The sequence below is a fragment of the Pan troglodytes genome, chromosome 16 (genome assembly GCF_028858775.2).
Source record: "Pan troglodytes isolate AG18354 chromosome 16, NHGRI_mPanTro3-v2.0_pri, whole genome shotgun sequence".
In the NCBI taxonomy this organism is placed as follows: domain Eukaryota; kingdom Metazoa; phylum Chordata; class Mammalia; order Primates; family Hominidae; genus Pan; species Pan troglodytes.
The window spans coordinates 9,833,529-9,849,021 of record NC_072414.2 but is presented as its reverse complement, the minus strand read 5'-3'; the positions used below and the strand labels follow the sequence as shown (position 1 = coordinate 9,849,021).

Sequence of the window (15,493 nt, the reverse complement as noted above, 5' to 3'; positions counted from 1 at the left end):
GGCTCAGAAGATGACATGCCATATCATTGCCTTGGATTGTTATCATTTCCTCCCCTTCCTTTTCTAGTTTTAGAGGGACAGAACTAATGGCTCATTAGAAAAATGCCTGAAGACCACTGAGCTCCTTGGCACGTGGTGCTGATGGCCTGGTGCAGGGTGCCATGGTGGCCGGCTGTGCAGCAGCTTTGGTATGTGCCATGCAGCTGTTTTCTTCATAGCCTCTAAAAGGACTTGCCTTACGGAAGTGCCCTCAGATCATACTCTGTGAGGTCAGGTATTAATCATTTCATACACCAGTGGTAACTGGACACACTGTCTTTGCAAAGTGAAAGTTGTTTATTGCTTGTTATGATTTAACAGGCAAAATACTACACCAGGGATGTAATACCTACAAGGCGGTCTTCCTGAAATGCCTGCCCGGAACAGAATGCTGGGATGCACTCAACTGTGAATTTTTCTTGAGGTCTTCCTTTCCTTCATCTGGATAAAGTGGAGCCCAGCCCTCCTGTGTCAGTGAGACTGGAAGCCTCTGGGGGCCATGTGCTCTGCCCTCTGCCATCTCTGCTCATTGTTCCCCCATGTTCACACCTGCCTGCATTAACTAGGAGCAGTCACACGTTTGTACTCAGTGCACAGTCATACATGTTGAAGAAAACAAATCATACTGCTTGTTCTTAAAAATGAGATGAAAAAATAAATCTAAACACACTTTTCAAGTGTTACTCTTCTTTAAACTTTTATATATGTTAAGGCTCTTTTTCTTTTCAATATACTCTACTTAGAACTTTAAAAAATAAACTTTCTTTTTTGGTACCTCTTGTTTCCTGTATTAGCCTGGGAAACATTTAGAAATACATCTCCCTAGAACTCTTCTGTGCAAATAATAAACATAAATAATATTAACATTTATTTATATATATTAAAAAAGGCCATTTCAAGGTTTTCACTGTGACCGCCTTGAAGATGCTCCTATAAGTAGTCTGTGGTCTGGCCCCTGAAGTCCTGATCGGCCTGAGTGGGGCTGGACAGGAAGTCCACGTCCCGCTTGTCCATCTGCAAGCCGCTCCGTCCGGGAGAACTGTAAGACACTCCCCAGCCTGCTGACCAGCGACCAGGAGGAAATCCAGTTGAGTAAGCTGAAGGTAGGCAGGCTGAAGAGGGAAGACAGGGGGGTCACCCTGCCGGTGCTGGCAGCTCTCACCTTGGACTCCTCAGGACACCCTCCTGGACTCCTCAGGACAGCCTCCCCTGGCGCGGAGGACATGGGGGCCGGTGCGCTCAGCCCCTCCAGCAGGGTGTGCTCCCTCAACGGCATGCTCATGTCCACTGTGCTGGGCTCCCTGCTGGCCTCCAGGGAGCAGACCGGCTGCTGTGTGTGCCAAGAAGGCTGGGACAGGGGCACAGAGGTCTTGACGGTCCTCCCTGATGAGTGCTCGGTTCCCGAGTCCTTCGGGAGGCGTCCCTGAGCAAAGGTCTCTTTGGGAGCACTGCATCTCCTGGGGGACTTCCTGGTCAATTGACGTGCCAGCTGAAGCTGTGTGGGGAAAACGCTCCCCTGGAGGGATCTGAAAAACAATCTAGAAAAAGTACATTAAAACAAAAAGTGAGATATTCCTGTCAGTGGTGTCTTTGAGCCTCCAGAGACCCACACAGAGCAGAAGCAATGCCAATGTCGTCTGGGCTCACTCGGGGCTCAGAGGCACTATCCCGCTCCGACACCCACCTGGGCAGCAGCGCAGCGACAGGCGTCATCAGGCAAGTCAAGTAAAACACTGGGTCACCCAGTAAGGCTTGCATAGTCCAGTAAGGGTTGGACGGAGGATAGCACGTGGCACAAGACGCATTGTAAATCAAAGCCACGGTGAAAAACAAAAGGACACTGAAGCCACACGTTATCCAGTTGAGCCAGGTCTGAGGGGGAATGAGAAAGAAAGGGCTTTTATTTCCACCTAAAAGTGACAACAATGACAATAACAAAAACGTGCCAGTCATCAATGAGCAGGTGTGAGGTTCTGAGGCCTTCAGACACACTGCGGTCTATGACGCGGGTAACCGGTGGGGCTCAGTGAGGCCTCCGGAACCCATGGACCACCCTGGGAGACGCACATGAGGTGAGAGGGAGTCAGGGGCGAGAGGGCAAGACAGGAGGGAAAGGAGAGAATGTGGTGGTGGAAGCGGGAAAGAGGCGGGAGGGAGATGAGCGTGGCCGGGGAAGTGCGAGCAACAGGCTGCAGCAGCTCCCCACACCACAGGGCTCGGAAATGTGTCATTGTCCTTCTCATCACACTGAGGTCAGCTTTGCAGTCTCCTGTCTACTCAAAACGACCTCCCAGACCTCATGAATCTGCAGGGAAGTGTGGGGTCCATGGCATCAGTGCTCTTCTGAGACGTGGCCACGCAGGCGGCTCTTACCCAGGTTTTGGTTTCAATGCCCAGGTGGAGCAGGAAAGTGAGCAGCGCGATTGTCACAATAGGAGTCCCCCAGGTAAACAGGTCCACGCTCGAGTCATAGTAGGCCTGAAAGACAGTGGGGTCCTGGATCTGTAGGTCCCCGGATCCAGCTGGTAAGAAAAACTGCACCCGGGGGCCAACTTACCAGGTAAGGAATGGAAAAGCAAACCAGGCTCTGGAAGGCAGCGTCGGCCATGTTAAACCAGAACGTTCGTGGCCGGTATTCCTGGGACACAAAAACAATCAGTGATGTTACAGTGAAGCATTGGCATCCTCTGTGAAAGCAGTTAGAATAAAAATGGAGTCACTTGTGTTAAAAACAACAACAATAACAACAACAAAAACCCACCCTGAGGAGTAGAGCTGGGAAAGCCCATGAAGGGAGGGTTCTCATGCATAAATACCTGATAACAAAAATGATCATATCCACAGAAAAATATATCTGTAAGGACATGTGCCCAGCAACTGTCTGTCCAACCTCAAACAGGCACCATCTTTGTCGTTTATCCTTGTAGTCAAGGGAAGAGCATCTCAAAACGATCATGAAATTTTTCCCTTTACATACATTTGTCTTCCTTTACCTCGCTAAATATGCACATAGCTTACTACAGCACACACATTCCCATTGCAATGCCCTATTCCCAAATAAACACCATTCTCTTTTAGAGAGCCTCTCTCTGTTTGCTATTTAGGTTGACACCTCGAATGACATTTCCTAGGACGCTACACGTAAGTTAATGCACAAGGCAAGCACCCAGGGAAAACTCACTCTCTCAGGACTTTTGGAGACGCGAGGCCCCAGAGTCCCGATGAAAAGCACTACCAAACACCTACAAAACTATCTGCAGCTGAGTCACTCACTGGGAACACCTGCACCAAAAAGACAAGCTTCAGTAGCTCCAGGTTCACAGTAAAAAGATGAGACTGGCCGGGTGCGGTGGCTCACGCCTGTAATCCCAGCACTTTGGGATGCCCAGTTAGGCGGATCATGAGGTCAGGAGATCGAGACCATCCTGGCTAACATGGTGAAACCCCGTCTCTACTAAACATACAGAAAAATTAGCCGGGCGTGGTGGCGGGCGCCTGTAGTCCCAGCTACTCGGGAGGCTGAGGCAGGAGAATGGCGTGAACCCGGGAGGCGGAGCTTGCAGTGAGCCGAGATCACGCCACTGCCCTCCAGCCTGGGTGACAGAGCGAGACCTTGTCTCAAAAAAAAAAAAAAAGAAACTGCTTTCTGCATCTTCCCAGGGAACATGTCTCTCAAGTAGGAAGTAGGAATAGCACCTGAAATTCCGGGCATTCTCCCCCAATTTGAGCCCTTCTATTCCTTCCACTTTGACCAGGTTTTGCCTCTCTTGGTGGTGGGTCCCTTAGAATGTTTCTTAAGAGTGAGTCTTCACTTTTAAAATTACACGATGGATGTGTCCCAATGTTGAAAGCAAACAGCTATATGCCCATGGGCAGAAATGAAAATAACCTTGATATAGATGAACAGAGTCTCTATTACCCAGGTGACCAAATGTGTATTTGACCCTGCCAAGTACCAGAGCAGCTGGCACGGGACCTGCAGGAAACACACACTGGGGAAGGAGCTCTGGCTGAGCACTTAGGGAAAGTGCTGGCTAGGCTCTTCCTGTGGGCCACTTTAATTCCACAGGACAGGACACACTCCCAGCGTCTTTGTACCACAGGTGGCCGAGGAGGCTGAGGCCTGGCCAAGGATGGGAACTCTCCTGAAGCAACAAATAACAAGCAGAGGCCCTGCTCCCCTCCCTGGCCCTTAGCCTCCCAGCACCCCGTGCATGCGGCCTGCTTCTGTGGGAACTGAACATTCTCAGAGGTGGCCAGGGGAAGTTAACTCATCAGTGAATGAATCTGGAATTAGGGATTATTGCAGGAGAAATGAGACTCCATGTTCTTTTTGCCCACATGGAATAATTCAAGGCAAAGAAAAGCACTTGCTGTCTATTTTAATGGCTGGCAGAAACATCTGGTCATCAGTGTGTGAATCTATGTGGTATATTAATGCCAGTATGTATTTAAATCTATTTGCTCTTTCAGTGGCTCAGTGGCTTCCTTGTGGGTTTGTCTTCTTGTTAATTCCCATTCAAAATAAGTCACATTTTCTTCCTTGCTTTAGAAAAATCCCGCCTCTAGCTTCAGTGATCCCCTGTGACTGACTGGACTCTGGGCTTTTCTTGGGCTCCAGGAGACTCTTGGAGGGGGGACAGTTTCGCTTACAACACTTGATGTACTGTAGCCAAGCAGAGAGAAGCCCTTTTTCTCCATCCTCTAGAATGGTGAATTCTAGAATTTCAGTTTGTCCAGGGTGTCCATCTGAAGGAAGGCTGGGGGACTGGCACTTTGGAAGAGTGAACGTGGAGGGCAGAGCTCAGGAGGTGGAAGGCGGAGACTCAGGGGAGCTTTACCTCCATGTTCTGGCCACTCTTGTAGACCTGCGGGTTGGTCAGCAGCACGTTGGCTGGCACATCCCTGTCCAGCACCCCGGTCACGAGCGGGGGAAGTGACGAGAAGAGCAGATTAAAGAAGATTAGATACCACTGGTCAATCATGGCAGATGCAGAGAAGCCACAGAAAAACTGGAACCAAAACAGGAGGCCCACGAACATCTGAAATCAAGAAAGGAAGAACAGGAACAGGCGAGTCTTCAGCCATTGCTGAGGATTCTCATCCGAGGGAGCTGACAGGCCTGCAGAGTTTCACAGTCAAGATTAACTGTATTGGCAGCGATTTCTGCCAAAGACAGCCGTGACCTTGAGCCCTGATGCTGGCCTCTGCCTCTCCCTCTTCTTCTTTCCCTTTGCCCTCCTCACTCCCTTAAGAAAGAAGAACTGGCAGTGGGAATTGGGAATTCCCAGGAGCAGCCCTTGCGGGGATGAGATTTTTGTGCTTGACAAGCTCTGGATCATTAACATAAAACAAAATCAAGGTTTCACAGGGGTGTAGGGCTGCTCACATTTCAAGAGGGCCAGTTGAGTATGAGCTGTGGCATCTTCCCTAGTGGCCCTCCTCTGTCTGTGACCCCAGACAAAGCCTACCTGTGGCTATATCTCTGCTCCTGTCTCTTCTTTAGTGACCTGCATACTCTCTGAGGAGGTGCAGTGGACAGTGACTGACTCCCACTGAGGGGAGGACACACAAAAGCACAATAGCAAAGCCAATGACCTCATCAACATCGCTGCGGTGACCTGATTGTCCACGGGGACCTCTGCTGGGGGGAGAGGGAGAGGCATCATCTCTGATCCTCATAGCTACAGCTACCCAGCTCAGCAGAACAGGAAAGTGAGATTCAGGGAGGTGGAACAGCCACCTCTGGCCCCTGCTCACTGGGGTGGGAGCAAGGTCAGATCTCTTCTCACTATTGCTAGATTCCTGTATATCAGCGGCCTGAGTGCATTTATACGGTGGACATGACAGTTTAGTGATTGCAAAGCATTCTAACACTCATGAGCTATGTAGCTGGGCACAGAACATGAACTCCTTAGTCTCGCTTTCCTTGCTCATGACATGGGCATACCAATGATACTCAGCCAATGCAGCTGCTGTGAGCATGAAGCGACCCAGTGCATTTAGAGTACTCATCAGAGTCCCTGGAGAGCTATAGGTGATCGCCTATGGTGTGTGATGGTGAGTGGTATCGTTAGTTCCCTTGTTTGGGACTCAGGCAGGGCGAGTGCTCTTATCCCACATACAGAGAGGGAACTTGAAGTTCCAAGACATCAAGTGACTTGGCTGAGGTCACGGTGTGAGTAAGGAACCCAACTTGTTCAACTGCGATGGGTCTTGGCTTGGAGGGCAGGCACAGTCCCAGCAGGGAACTCTGACGCTAGACAGACATTTTCTGCTGGGCACCACAAGGCCTGGGCTTGGTTCTGGAGCTGCAACTATCTACCCTTTTGACCCTGACTCAGTCACTTCACCTCCCTGAGCTTTTGCCTTCTTGACCTGAAAGTGACTTGTGAAGATCATAAGAAATGATAGCTTATGTTGAAATTACCCACCATGCCACACAGCCTCCAAGTCCTGTGTCAGACTATGATTTAAATGTCTTAATATGCAGCCTTTCCCTACATGCTGAAAACGAACATTTGGTTTTTATTCATTGACTTTCTTCCCTTCCTCACTCCTACGGCTGGCTCTCGCTCACTCACCCCCACAGGCTTGGCCTAGTGAGTCATCGGTAGCAAATACAGTCAAGAGAAAGAGAAGATAAGTACTCAGATAATTGAGATTTTTTTTCCTATAGTACCAAAAAGCTTTCTTCCCAAACCACTGTTGCTATGGAAACCTTTCTTCTCTGCTTTTTATTGGAAAGAAAGGCCACCTTATTCCTAAAACTAATGAATTTCTCATTTCAGGAGGCAGAGTGATTATCCTTGAACTCCTCATGTAGATTAATGCTTGTTAACAAAGGCCTGGCATTTTTATGGAATAAAAACAGGCGTCCTCTTCTCCTTTCTGCACCCTTCAATGGGGAGGGACTCATCGTAGCAGGCAGGAGGCTGTGCCCATTCCAGGTGGCCACTAGGGCCTTTGTTTGCATCTGAAATGTTTAATGATTTGGCCTACATCATTCTTGCCCTCCCTTTGATCTGAGACATTTTAACTGGGAATTAGGGATCAGCTGGCTCAACTCACAGGCTTTGTTTTGTTTTTTTAAGATTTAAAAGAAGACTGGACATGGTGGTTCATGCCTATAATACCACACTTTGGGAGGCAGAGATGGGACGATAGCTTGAGGCCAGGAGTTTGACACCAGCCTGGGCAACATAGCGACACCCTGTCTCTACAAAATAGAAAAAATTAGCTGGGCATGGTGGCCTGTAGTCCCAGCTACTCAGGAGGCTGAGGCAGGGGGATTGCTTGAGCCTAGGAGTTTGAGGATACAGTAAGCTATAGTGGTGCCACTGCACTCCAACCTGGGCAACAGAATCAGACCCTGTCTTTAAAAAAAAAAAAATCCAAAGAAGGAATTAACTTGCTCAAGAACTCACAGCTAACAAGTGATAGAAAGGGGGCTTGGATTCTTCCCTGCCCACCCCCATTCATCCCTCCACTCCTTCGGGAGCTGAGAACCTTTAGGCTTACAACTGTGCACTTGAGGCCTCAAAGCTCTGGGGGATTTAATGCCAGGGCTGGGAGAAAGGAGGTATGAGCCGGCAAGCCCAGGGGTGGTGTGACACAGCCTTCCTCGGATAGTCCCAGGCACAGCCTAATCTGAATTAATGTCTGGGACCAAACCTATCAAGTTAAACATGCCCTGACTGGATCTGAGCAGCTGTATGAATTTGCTAGAAGACGCTCCGAAAAATGAAGGGGGTGAGTGTGAGGGGGAAAGAGAGGTTGGGAAAAGAAAGGCAGGTGTAGCCTCCAGAAAAACAATTAAGAACATGGAGAACCAGCCTGAGCAACAAAGTGAGACCCTGCCTCTACAAAATTAAAAAAAAAAAATTAGATGTGCGTGGTGGCACACACCTGTAGTCCCAGCTGCTTGGGAGGCTGAGGCTGGAAGATCACTTGAGCCCAGGAAGTTGAGGCTGCAGTGAGCTATGATGGTACCACTGCACTCCAGCCTGGGAGACAATAGTGACACCCTGTCTCAAAAAATAAAAATAAAACGAACATGAACAACCACTGACAGTTTAGAGCTAGCTAACTGGAGAGTTTTTATATGGAACTGGAAAAAGAATACACCTTTTATTTTATTTTATTTTCAGAAGAGTATAGGATAATCTTGACACTGGAGTTCTGGTGTTTAGCCAGGTAGATTTATGGGACTACCTTGGAAGATCACCTAGCCTAAGAGTTTATTTTGTCTCTTTGTTTGTACATTCAGCCAAAAGCAGCAGCAGCCTAGCAACTCCTCAGAAAAATATCTAGAAATCTCTTACAAATGGGGCAGAACTCAGGCGGCCATGTGGTCCATCCTGCAGGGCTATGGAGGAGCCCATCTGCCAAAGAAGCAGTGAAGAAGGAACGAAGAGTCCAACGTGAAGATCCACATGAAATGACCATGCAGAACCCTCAGAGAGACAGAAATGTCTGCAGCCAATCTGCCCTGGGTGTGACTTTATAGCAGGGTCACTTTAGCTACAGAATGAGCTCATCTGAGAGGGGTGTGTCTGCTCCGCAAGCCTGGGAGGTGGGAGAGGGCGGGAAGGCCCGAAGGGCACCCCCTTCCTGCTGGGTCTGGGCCTCCCTGACCTAGGGGCTTGCCGCCTGTCACCTGTCCTGGTGTGGGTGTGTCCCAACAGAGGCCGTTCAGTATGGGAATCAGAGTGAGGCTAAGTTCCCTTATTCTGATCCCAGACCACAAAGCACACTTGTGCTTATCATTGGATTTTCCGTCTACTCTAGAGAAAATGCTGATTAGAGGACTCCTGTTTGGGGATATTTTGGCAGCATGCTCCTGAGAAACCCATGGACAGAGTGGTTAGGAGCCTGGGAGCAGGACTGGGTGGCCTGGGGTGAACGCAGCCTTGAAGGTTTACCAGCTGTGTGCCCCTGTGCAAACTGCTAGCCTCATAATTATGCCCCTTCTCACTCTGCAGCCATCAGTGGACTTGCTAGTGTTATCCACCTGTTTCCACCACCTCTCCATAGAGATGCAGCTGCTCTCACGCCCCTGAATTAGACTCTGAGCCTACAGAGCGCAGAGCCAGCCCAGGACAGGGGACAATTACACAGGCGAAGGAGGATGGAGCAGGCTGTCCATGGCCTCCCATCTGCTCCATCCTCCTTCGCCTCATTCAGGCGATGGTCCTAAGAACCGAACCTTCCAATCCCAAAACTCTAGACAGGTATCCAATACCTACTGTGTTTTTGTAGAAGAAGTACAGCACCATGTTGGCAAGTCGGGAGTAGCACCAATGCCCGTGAAGAATCAAGAGCCTCTCCAGGTATCGGAATTTCGGCACCGCAAAGTCGCTGGCCATCACTGCCTTCAAAGGGAGAGGGATTCCTGTTACTGGTGATGCCGACCTGGCGTAAGGTTTGTCTTCTCTTCTCAAAATGCAAGGTACACAACAGGGAAGGAAAATCCCCATTCTGAACACAGTGCGAGCATGGCTGGCCAGGGTCTCCGTCGCTGTCGTCTCCCTCAGCATCTCCTTCCGTTACAAAAGAGGCAATCTCACCCAACACGCTAGTTCAGGGATGTCACCTTATAGGATTCATTTACGCTTTCAAATATGTGTCATTAATGGGGTTTAAAAGGTTTTCTTTTTTCCTGCTGTTTTCTCAACAAATGAAAACACACAGAGATACATGGAGTTTATCTGCCTTTTTTTGCCCCCGGATGTCATTTTCCTCTAAATCGGTCCATGGTCACAACCCAAGGATGACCCAAAGCTGCTCCTGCCGTATGTATCAGAGACAGACATTCCCCTGTCCTGGGAGGTGCATTTTGGGCTGTTCCCCCCAGGAGCCTTGGTGATGGGCAAAGCCAGGCCCACGGCTCCACTGGCCTCCCACATACTCCCAACCCAGGACGCCGGGTGCGGGCAGTGGCCGTGTGCAGGAGGGAGTGGAGAAGACGTTTCCTCCATGAACAGGCAGGACCCTGCCGTGGAAGCTTCCCCTGCATATCATCAAGCAAGGTGCTTACACAGTGAAGCCAACTAGGCTGGAAAACACCATGAAAATGATACCTTTTGTCCCCAGAATAATTTGAAACCCACTGTACAATAAATGTCTTTGGAAAAAAAATCAAACAAAGTGGCAGGAAAAGCTAGATTTCTGCTTATCAACAGAAGGTTATTCTAAACAGAATGCCAACCTGCCTTTAACATCTAACTGGTTTCCCTATATTCAAATAATATGTAGAAAGCAGTAAGTTATGCCTCAAATGGTACGCTTGAAATGGAATAGTGTCATGATACACAAAACCTTAGAACATCAATTTTCTGAACCAAAAGTTAAGGATTTCAAAGCAAATGTCCCTCTACCTCTTGCTGTCAACGCATAGGGGCTTAAAAGGTTTTTCGTGTTCTGTAATGCTTTACTCATTAACCCCATGATTCATTCTCTCAAAAATCATTTATTAAGACTCCACTATTGCCAGCCACAGACTTGGAGAAACAGATACCATCAGACACAGTCCCCGTCCTCCACAGAATCAGTCTGAGAAGCTCAGTCAAAAGGGACCAGTGTTAAAAAGAGGCTGATGGCCTACAAGGCCAAACTCTAGGCTGCCTTTGAAGAAGAAACCCCCGCCCTTGAGAACCACAGTCAAAGCCCTCCGAGGACGCCTGGCTTGCCAGCCTTCTGCAGCTCCTTCCTCCCCTAAATCCAGGCCTCAAATACAATGCTTGTCCTTCCGTCAAAGTGGCCTTTCCAAAGCCTCCCAGCTTTTCTGGGAATTCTAGGAGAGCAGGATCAGAGATGTTGGGGTCACCTCGTATCCCTGGCTCCCAGTCAGCCTTGGCTCTAGAGGGTGCAAGACAAATAGGGTGAACCAGATGAGCCAGAGCTCACGAAGACAGAACTTCCCAGGAGCTGTGGGATCTCCTTTGTTCCTCTTGCCCCCTGCCTGGGGCAGTCTCCCCACCTTGGCTGAGCTGGGGAGCGCCTGCTCCTCCTGCCTGATCCTCCACGGCTCAGCTCTGACATCTCTGGCATCCCTCTCCCTCAGCATTCCACAGCTCATCTCTCAAAGGGCTCAGCAGGGACTGACTAAAATGCAAGCAACAGGGTCGCAGTGCTGGAAAACCCAAGTGCATAGGATGGTAAGGAAAGGTATCAAGCCTCGTCCCCATCTCACCTAACACATCCCCAGGGAGGATGCACAGCTTTACATATGTGCAGAAGTGCCCAGCAACCTCCTCTCCAGCAGCTACGCCTGTTCAAAGCTGCGTCTCTGGGCACCTGCCCTACGACTCAGCTGTTCCCCTCACCTTGCATGTAGAGCCCCAGGGCTTGGGCTGGTGCTCCCACCTTGAGGAGGAGAGCAGGCATGGCAGCTCCGGCTCCTCCCCAGCCACATGCTCAACATTCAAGTGTTTGATCCAAAAGATGTTTACTAGTCGAGTTTCCAAGCATATGAGGTCAATAGGCACTGCCCCCATCAGATTTTCAGTAGAGGAAACAGTGAAGACAGAAGCAATGCCAACAAAGTCAGAATGAATGAACTACAGTTGACGCTTGAACAACACTGGAGTTAGGGGTGCCCCCGAACAGTCGAAAATCCACATACAATTTCTGACTCCCTCAAAACTTAACTACTAATAGCCTACGGTTGATGGGAAGCCTTACTGATCACATAAACAGCGGATAAACACACACAATGGAATCTACATGTATTTCACATATTCATGACACACCTATGTTTTCCTTAATTTTTTCTTTTTCTTTTTTTTTTTTTTAAAAAAAAAAAAAAAAGAGACTGGGTCTCATTGTATTGCCCAAGCTGGAGTGCAGTGGTGCAATCATAGTTCACTTCAGGCTCAACCTCCCAGGCTCAAGTGATCTTCCTGCCTCAGCCCCCTAAGTAGCTGGGACTACAGGCATGGGCCACCACGCTGGGGTTTTTGCATTTTTAGTAGAGATGGGGTTTCACCACATTGCCCCGCTGGTCTCAAACTCCTGGCCTCCAGTGATCCTCCCGCCTTGTCCTTCCAAAGTACTGAAATTACAGGTGTGACCCACCACGCCTGGCCCGCTTTAATTTTTTCGATATTTCTAGGCTATGCGGTTCATCTGCAAGTTTTTTCAAATTGTCACAAATCTCCAAAAAATTTTCCAAATATTTATTGAAAATGTCCCCATATAAGTGGACTCAAACAGTTCAGACCCGTGTTGTTCAAGGGTCCACTGTATTTTGTACATTTACTTAGCAAATGTTTCTTGAGCTTCCCCTTGTGCAAGGTGCCACAGTGGGCACTGTGAAGACACAAAGGTGAGTCAAACATGAACACCATTTTCAATTTTCTGGAGGAAGAAAAAAAGTGCGAGTAACGTAACATGGAGATTCCAGTCAGATGACGGGGGGGCGGGGGGAGTAAGGCAAGTGTCAAGGACCAGCCATGACGGAACTACTGTGCATCTAGCTTGGGACCCTCCATCTGAGGGTGGAACATCAGCTAAAACTATTAATGAGCTCTGCACAGGCCTGGCATGTAGTACATGCCCAACAGATCATTACTGATCGAACCACTGAGTCAGCAAATGAATCAACCAGCGAGTAAGTGGTGTCAACATCCTGGTTTGTAGAACTTCGGATAAATTATTCCCTAAAATCTCCACCAACCCAAAAATGTTGTGATTCATACTTAATCAAATGTTGGAAACTGTTGTAATACTAAATCCAAAAGAAGCACATTTTTAGTTAAGTCATTTGTTCAATGTCTGACTCCCAGACCGAGAGTGAACACAGTGGCAGAGGAAAGATGCAGAGGTGAACTTCCATGTGAGTGAGGATGGCTACATTCCACCTGTACAGTGACACCAGGCTCCACCTACATCAAAGGCATTTTTTCAAATGGTATTGCTCAGTGTTCACGGACAGTAAAAAGTGCATGCTGGGACTGAGCCATCGAAAGCCAGACAGAAGGCGATGACTCACCTTGCCTCTCTCTGAACCACTTATTTCACAAAAATAGACTTGTGACATGGGAAGACATGCTTATTGCACACTGCTTCATAAACAGGAAGAATGGCATTCCTCCTTAGCTTCCACTAGTGGCTTAGCAGCTGTATTGAGCATCAGCTATATTAAGGGCAAACCCTTTAGCCTCGTTCAGTAGAGCCCAGAGGAAGTCGGGGACAGCCCACAGGGTGATAGGACAAGAGGTCAGTAGGGCCAACTGGTCACACAGAATAGCCTGATTGGTCTTTACCTGCATACCCTCCTGGCCGGAGATTCCCACACCCACATCTGCCACCTGGATCATGCTGACATCATTGGCTCCATCACCTAGAAACAGCACAGGCAAGAATTGTTTGATTCTAGAAACAGCACAGAATCAAATCAATGTGCTAGATTTTCTTGGGAGTCCCCAGTGAACTCAGTCCAGTGAAAGGGTCCTGGGGAAGATGGGGGAAAAAGGAGTAGAGCATCCACCCTGGGAGAATAGAGTTAAGCATTCAGAATAAGCTAGCGACACCAGGAGATGTTTCAGAAAGCGGGCTGGAGCTGAGCCACCTGGTACGTGGCACCCGCTCTGCAGTGTCGCTCTTACACCAGTAAAGCCCTCATCCTGCTGTCTGGCACAAGGAAAGACGCTATCATCATCTTCATCATCATTAGTTACTGAACCACTCCAGCCAAGCAGCCAAGGCTACTTCCAGCCACACTTCCCGGGCAGTTTCTAAACTAAAGGAAGGAGGTTAAATTCAGCCCAGCACGTTGTGGAGCTCTTTTTTTTGCATATGGATTGCCACAGTATTAGCCATTGTGCTCACTTTGGGGCCCTCTAGGGGTGCAATAAAGGAGAACTTCTCTTCATTCTGTCAATTTGTTGATAGAAAATGTTTAGGAACACAGAGCATGGTCAGATATCTGGACACCTTCGGGGAAAGGACAGCAGAGACATAAAGTCGTTATCACTCCGTGACGGTCACCATTCTTGGAACTGGGCAGCAGAAGAGCCCAAATCAGGGCATACATCCCAAGTTGCACAAATGAGAAAAGGTACAGATACACAAAGTTAGAATGACTTGTAGTGTGACTACAGGATGTCTCTTCCCTGTGATTTTCCTGTTCTTTATAATGTTGAGACCAGTATTAACTGATCAGTTTTATATATCAAATTGGAATTCTCTGAAGCAATAAAAATCTGTACAGCTTTCCCCAGAATGTCCCATTTAAAATGAGATATGGTAAAACATGAGATATGGTATGCAACAATGCTCTCTACATTATAAACCACTGGGCACTAGGAGTAGGTCACATCGATGCTTTAACGCATTCTTTCTTTCTTTCTTTTTCTTTTGAGACAGGGTCTCACTCTGTCACCCAGGCTAGGTGGGAGTGCAGTGGCATGATCATGGCTCACTGCAGCCTCAACCTCCTGGGCTCAAGTGATCCTCCCACTTCAGCCTCCTGAGTAGCTAGGACTACAGGTACCTGCCACCACACCCAGCCAGGTTTTGTATTTTTAGTAGAGATGGGGTTTCGCCCACCATGTTGCCCCAGCAGTTTTTTTTTTTCTTTTTTTGAGACAGGGTCTCTCACTCTATTGCCCAGGCTGGAGTGTAGTGGTGTGATCACGTTTCACTGCAGCCTTGACCTCCTGGGCTCAGGTGAGCCTCGCACCTCAGCCTCTCAAGTAGCTGAGACTGCAGGTGTATGCCACCACACACAGCTAATTTTTTTTATTTTTTGTAGAGATGGGGACTCACTATGTTGCCCAGGCTGGTCTCAAACTCCTGGGCTCAAGTGATCTTCCTGCCTTGGCCTCCCAAACTGTTGAGATGACTGGTGTGAACCACGTGCCCAGCCATGTGCTGATGTTCTTATGGGTCATTACTTTCCCGTTTTCTTTTGAGATTCCATTCTGTGTTTCCTTTTCTTTTTAATCAGCCAAGGATTTCCTTCCACTTCTTCAGGAATACCAGACAGCAGTGGCTACGCGGCTGAGCCAGGCACTGGCCAGGCCAGGGAAACATCATTCACGTCTTACTGTGTACTGTGGCCTTTCAGGGCTGACGTTGTCCTCGTGCTCCCAGGGAGGACACTGACGCTCAGAGGAGGAGGCTGGCACAGGGGTGGTGCAGGTCAGCCTGAAGACCATTTCCAGCTTCTCAGGGAAACCTGAGGGCCACCCCAGGCACATGAAGGCAACGATGGCCTCAGGACAGGCCGTGGCTGTTAGGTTCCCCGGGCCTCCTGAACACGTGCCCTGTGCCCACTCTCCTTAGCGGTTACTGGCCTCAGGGTGTGTAGAGCAGGGTCCCCATGACGACCGTGTTCAGGCCAGTGCTCGCTCTCCTCACTGCCACTGTAACCCAGGCTCAACAGCGGTCTCCTCTGGCCAGGTGAGGTGCCCACTGTGAACAGGCAGCAATCTCCATGTCAACAAGC

At 48.9% G+C, this 15,493-nt stretch overlaps 1 protein-coding gene across 2 annotated transcripts in view; it reads right to left on the bottom strand.

Annotated features, from left to right (window-relative positions):
- Positions 1–719: 719 nt before the first annotated feature.
- ATP10A (ATPase phospholipid transporting 10A (putative)) overlaps positions 720–15,493 on the bottom strand; it is a 185,270-nt gene continuing 170,496 nt past the window's right edge. The window contains exons 15-22 of one of the 2 annotated variants that reach the window (XM_024349066.3): positions 13,308–13,384; positions 9,288–9,413; positions 4,881–5,081; positions 2,597–2,677; positions 2,413–2,517; positions 1,724–1,911; positions 1,202–1,577; positions 720–1,097 (exon numbers count right to left, since the gene is read on the bottom strand). In XM_024349066.3, coding sequence (XP_024204834.2) covers positions 900–1,097; positions 1,202–1,577; positions 1,724–1,911; positions 2,413–2,517; positions 2,597–2,677; positions 4,881–5,081; positions 9,288–9,413; positions 13,308–13,384 — 1,352 coding nt within the window. In that variant the 3' untranslated portion in view covers positions 720–899. Of the gene's footprint in view, positions 1,578–1,723; positions 1,912–2,412; positions 2,518–2,596; positions 2,678–4,880; positions 5,082–9,287; positions 9,414–13,307; positions 13,385–15,493 lie in introns of both variants that reach the window. The other variant, XM_510255.9, reaches the window with a different exon arrangement.